Genomic DNA, 6,000 nt, shown 5'->3' on the forward strand with positions numbered 1-6,000 from the left:
AGTGGGGTTAGGGCTGCAGTTACGTCATTTTACAGCTTCCTGAAATCTCGGCTCGTATAATTGGGGCTATATTTGACTTCCGGGGTTCGCCTAATACCTTCGCCGTCGAGCCACAATTGCAACTTACCGATACCGTAAGATTTAATCGGCAATATCTGTATGTTCTGTGGGTGGGAATCGATAATCTTGACCCCGTTTTACTACCTCGATCCCAGGCAATATCAGCCGCTATTACAATAAAAGACCATTGTCGTTTATTTGTCTTAATGGGAATTTGTCAGGAAAATTGCCCGAATTTCGAATAGATATCATTTTTTAAATTAAACATTTCTGTCAAAAATCGGTAAGTAAATAATTGTTGTTCACTGCAAATCAGTGACATACTAGGAAAGATATTCAACAGAAAAATAGCATATTCAAATCAAGAAAGATATTGAAATACCGGGTGCGTCTCAAAAGTGACTCACCCCTATAACTTTTTTATTTTATTCAGATAAACAAAAGATAAAATAATACCTTAGAGAAAAATTACAGAAAATCTGCATTAAATAAACAAATAAACTAATATTTTATATCGCTGTTCAATAAATTCCATTGAAGCGATGTAACCAAAAGCACTTCAAGGATTTTCAACTCTTTATAAACCCCGCTTAAACTTCCTAAATGTATGTAAAGTACCTTCATCTACACTTTACAAAATTGCCTTTAATATTCTGGCTCCGACCAGCTTTACTTTGCATCAGCCATTTCCGCTAGCCAATTTTAAAGAAACTCCATTCACAAAGCTGAGTTTTATATAAGGAAACAGCCGTTTTTTAAGATCTGATTTCTCTTTTCCGTTTCAGCCTTTATTGTTATTGTTATTTTAAAGTTTTCGATTTTTTTTTCTCGCTTTTCTGTAGTGTATTTAAACTAAAGAGATCAGACTAGGGAAATAAAGAAGAATGCGATCTCAGAGAAATAAGTCAATTTAGAGCAATACTTATATGTAAACGTGTTTCTGTATTTACTTATTTCTCTAAGATTGCTATCAGTCGAGAATTCATAAGAGTCCATTTCACTAACGTTTTATGTAAAACTGGCTAGGTATATTAACACAGATGAAGAAGGAAATTAAATATAAAGAATTATACAATATCCTTTTTATTTTTATTTTTAATACAACTTTTTTATTTTTAAGATTTTGATGGTCAAACATCAATAAAATATTTCTTATGTTTGGACGAAATTTTCTCTAAAATAAAGACATAATTTAAAATTCCGTTACAATACGGAAATAGATTGAAGTTTGGTGATTACAGTGATATCTAATTTATATGGTTTTGTAACAAATTGCTCGCTTTTTATGGCAAATGCTGAAACTCAGTTAAAAATAAACATAACATTAAAAAACTGAACATAATTAAGAAATATATAACACATATAAGTATCTTTAAAAATTTTCAAGTGCTTTTTTTGGATTTATTTATGCTGATGGGCAGTCCTTATTTTTCTTTACCAAAATGTCAAAATCAAAACACACGACGTCTTCATTCAAATTCTTGTCCACAATTGAAAATCTTAAGTTAACAGTAATCTAAAAATTGTTTTATAGTGCCAATTATTTAAGATAAAGTAGTCTCATGATTCAGCATCAATTACAGAAATGAGACACACTTTTTTTGCTGTTTTTATATTTCTAAATTATATGTTTTAAGTACTTACTTCAGGAAATATGTTTGGTACGTCCATGGAGTATTTGTAATTTACTAGTTCGCCTTTTTCAATAGGACATACGGCGTTGGTTATACCATCGCATGCATCGTCTTGGCCTAAAGGATAGTCTAATGTAACACCATCGGCAGTTGCAACGGCCCTAGGTTTTATATTATCCAGGTATCGTGCTAAAAGAGTATATACAGGGTTGTTCACCACATACGACACGGAGTATTGTAGCTAAACGATGAGATTTTTACAAATTGTAAGTTTGGGGTTCGTTGAAGGACTATTAGAGCTACAATTTAAAAATATTTTTACAAGATACAGAGTGTCCCAAATAAATAAAAAATATCAAAATTGTATTTGTTTAAATGGAACACCCTGTATATTATTACATTTTTAGTTTCTACGATTAAAATAAAGGTAAATTTGATTAAGGTTTATTATACTTAAACCTTACCGTTTTTGAAATATTTTCAATTTTGTGAAATTGCAGTAAAAATTTTAAGGCTTCATTTCTCCAAGGGTATCAAAGTTTTTAATACTAAATATTTAATGAAGTTTATTTATTGATCAGTTATTGTGATGCAATAATAAAAATAATACTACCTTATACAGAGTGTCTAAAAATTTATTTTAAATAATTATTAGCTTCAAACGGCAATAACTTCTTTAATTTAAATAGAAGGCCCTGTATATTTTAAGAGAATCAGATGCACAATTAAATTGTCTATCAAATTGTATTATACCTATCCCTTCAAGTTTTCGTAGAAAATGCATTTTCTTATAATTTAGACCTCATTTATCAATATATCCATGGAATATTGACATTTTAGATTGTTTTTAAAGCAACAAATGTACAAAATGTACAGACTAGTAATATTATCGTTTTTAGCAAAACGATAATATTACTAGCCCATTTGTATGAAAAAGAAAACTATTTAAATCTTTATAAAAGAGTATACCATTAATTAAATATAACACCATTATTTCCGCCCATATACTAATTAATTACATACTTAATTGTGTTCGTTAATAAATTATTATAAATAAATGTGGATTTGAGTCAGAAATCAATATAATAATAAGTTATCAAATTAAAGTCTCTGTTGTTATAAATAAGCATTTATTAAAAAATGAAATATCATTTTTAAGGTGTTACTTTTTATCACACTGTCTAATGCCAATACAAAATTCAGTTTTTTAGTATTTGGAGCAATTATTATTAATCAACGCAAACAGTCAGTTAATGTAGTTTGAATACTGGAATCATATTAATTTTTTTTTATTTTTTTAATGAAATAAACGAATTATATCGACAATATCAGTATCTGTACTTTTTAAAAATTTGGTACATCTTTAAAAATAATCTAAAATGTCAATAGTCCATGGGTATATTGATAAATAAGTTCTAAATTACAAGAAAATGCATTTTCTACGGAAACTTAAAGAGATAGGTAAAAAATGGTATAATATAATTTGATAGAGAATTAAATTGTGCATCTGATTCTCGTAAAATATACAGGGTGTTCCATTTAAATTAAACAAGTTATTGCCGTTTGAAGCTAATAATTGTTTAAAATAAATTTTTAGACACTCTGTATAAGGTAGTATTATTTTTATTATTGCAACACAATAACTGATCAGTAAATAAACTTCATTAAATATTTAGTATTAAAAACTTTGATACCCTTGGAGAAATGAAGCCTTAAAATTTTTACTGCAATTTCACAAAATTGAAAATATTTCAAAAACGGTAAGGTTTAAGTATAATAAACCTTAATGAAATTTACCTTTATTTTAATCGTAGAAACTAAAAATGTAATAATATACAGGGTGTTCCATTTAAAAAAATACAACTTTGATAATTTTTTATTTATTTGGGACACTCTGTATCTTGTAAAAATATTTTTAAATTGTAGCTCTAATAGTCCTTCAACGAACCCCAAACTTACAATTTGTAAAAATCTCATCGTTTAGCTACAATACACCGTGTATGTGGTGAACAACCCTGTATAGTGTAAGGGACCGTGGTGACGCTAGAAGTTTTTTTTTGGGGGGAAAGACAAGCAAGTTTTCCAACTTCCTACTTTTTTTTAGAGGCCATAATACATGTAATACCTGCACTTTAGACGGGGAACTCCAGACTCCAGCAGAACGTTGTTGTTTCCAACCAAAATTTAATTAACAAAAAGAACACAAAAGTGTGGCGTGTGCCGGTGGCGCATAATTTTATTTTGCACGACAGTTTGACATCACATGTATCGTTGGTTGCCTAAAACCCACTAAAAAAAGACAAAAACCAAAAAATTCACACCCATAAAAAAACAAAAAAAGGCTAACCAAAGCAACCAAAACTCCTTCGTGCAACTTTGTGTCGATAGACAGTCAATTTTTATTCGCAAGCAATTACATTAATTATTAAACTATTTAATTATTAATTAAAAGCAGGATTGCACTGTTCGGTAGTGTGCGGTTCGTGCCAAGGAAGAGCGTATTCAAATTCTGAAATAACTCCAGAAGATCCAGTGGACGACGAAGAAATCGATTCTCGATTAAAAGAATTAATGACCATCGAAAATATCGAAGACATAGACATTGAACAAGAACCAGATGAACAGTTTGATGAAGAATATATTAATGAGTCAATTGATCAACCTTCTACGTCAAAAAAAAGCAGACGGTGGATATAAAAACAGAACAATTGCACAAGAACAAGAAAAACACAAATTTGTACTGGCAAATTATTCAAATTTACATAGAATCAGTTTCTCATATTAAATGAACCACTAGAAAATGTATGCTTTGTATTTAAGCGCTTGTATCTCGTTAACCTATTCATGCACGAAATCGGTGAATAGGAACTTTTTTGTAGAGAATTTAAATAGCTTTCTTTTTTATCTCTTGCAAATTTTCTGTACAGTGCACCCAGACCGAGTTATTTAAAAAAACCATAAAAATGTCATAATTTGACAGGATTTTCTAATATGGCGGCCAAATCCGGGATCGATAGACCGTGCAAATTTAGCAGAGTATTCAACAAAACAAAATAAAGAGAATAAGTGTTATTGCAGCTTGCCCCTAATTATTTCCATCTAAAACCACTTGTCGACTGGTCTATATATTCTAGGTCATCAAATAATTCTCAGTGAGTTTTGCCTGTGTTTGTTGACATATTGTTGTCATATACTTGAATAATTTGATGTGGGACGGATGGATATAAATGTTCATAGCTGGCGCTTTAAAACATGCTAATTTTGTTTCTCTAACTCTTACTTACGAGAATTGAATGTTACACTGATTACAGCAGCACAACCTAATATACACTCGCATGGAGTTGATTCACACGTGTAAGAATTTATTGAGTAACTGACATTCGGTTTGATTCCATCAAAATCACTGCCTGTAAAACAGAAAAAAAACAATTTTTTGTTAAATCACAAATAATACGTCATTAAAATAAACTTTTTTAAATTAGCTTTGTGTAAAAGTAATCGTATATCAAAAATTAATTAAAAAAATGACATTTGTATCAACAAATATTATTAAACTCATCTAGGTCTACTTATTTACCTTAGCCAAGTATTCACAGACTAATATTTTAAGAATTTAAGTAAATAAAACAATATAGCTTAAGGAAAAACACTATTTCATGTTGTACAGGATGAGTCTTAAATAAGTGCAAATATTTTTAACACTATGATTTTTTTTTCGCTAAAAAAGTTGAAAATATTGAAGTTTCGAAAAATATTGATTTTTTTAAATTTTAATTTAAATATTATATCACATTTGCACTACTTTCAGATTCACCCTGTATATTACTATTTAGAATTAACTTACAAGAATTCATGTCAGTGCCAATACTACACCCAAAAAATGCTACAAAACTCAGAAATACTATTAAAAATTCCATTTTGATGGTTTTATACAAATAAATGTATATACAACTGTGCAGCTGAATGTTTATAGTATAAATAGTATGCAGAATGGATTATGATCACTTTATATATACCCTGTTTCATCAAGTAGTCTTATTTATTATTAAACTTAAGATTTTTTATCAATAATTTAAGTTGTTTTTATCGAGAATATTTCTTCACTCAGCACCTGCACAAAAATTTATAGTTACAGCTGTTCAAATAATTGCTGCTTACGATAGAAAGTTAAACAATGATTTCCTCGAAATAATATGTATCACGATGAAACATATGTTTGTCTTAAATTTGTTAAATATATTATTTTTATTTAACCCTTGTTTTCCCCGCTTGTTTTCTAAAGCATAAATAAGAAAAAAACTGTGAA

General features: G+C 29.0%; 1 protein-coding gene across 1 annotated transcript; it reads right to left on the bottom strand.

Annotated features, from left to right (window-relative positions):
- Positions 1 to 1,137: 1,137 nt before the first annotated feature.
- LOC115885445 (NPC intracellular cholesterol transporter 2 homolog a-like) lies at positions 1,138 to 5,716 on the bottom strand. The gene is made up of 4 exons (XM_030904362.1): positions 5,539 to 5,716; positions 4,979 to 5,101; positions 1,705 to 1,883; positions 1,138 to 1,576 (listed from the first exon to the last, which is right to left on the bottom strand). Exons 1-4 carry the CDS (start codon positions 5,609 to 5,611, stop codon positions 1,466 to 1,468), a joined length of 486 nt encoding a protein of 161 aa, XP_030760222.1. The 5' UTR covers positions 5,612 to 5,716; the 3' UTR covers positions 1,138 to 1,465.
- Between the last annotated feature and the right edge of the window lie 284 nt (positions 5,717 to 6,000).

This window comes from Sitophilus oryzae, unplaced genomic scaffold (genome assembly GCF_002938485.1).
Source record: "Sitophilus oryzae breed Bouriz unplaced genomic scaffold, Soryzae_2.0 scaffold_381_pilon_pilon, whole genome shotgun sequence".
Taxonomy (NCBI): Eukaryota; Metazoa; Arthropoda; class Insecta; order Coleoptera; family Curculionidae; genus Sitophilus; species Sitophilus oryzae.

Excerpts from the sequence above, each read along its gene's own strand:
- LOC115885445 (XM_030904362.1), bottom strand. The coding sequence starts at position 5,611 with ATGGAATTTTTAATAGTATTTCTGAGTTTTGTAGCATTTTTTGGGTGT. Across the intron at positions 5,102-5,538 it reads TGGCACTGACATGAATTCTT|GCAGTGATTTTGATGGAATC; the intron begins GTAAGTTAATTC and ends TCTGTTTTACAG. Across the intron at positions 1,884-4,978 it reads CAGTGTAACATTCAATTCTC|CACGATACCTGGATAATATA; the intron begins GTAAGTAAGAGT and ends ATACTCTTTTAG.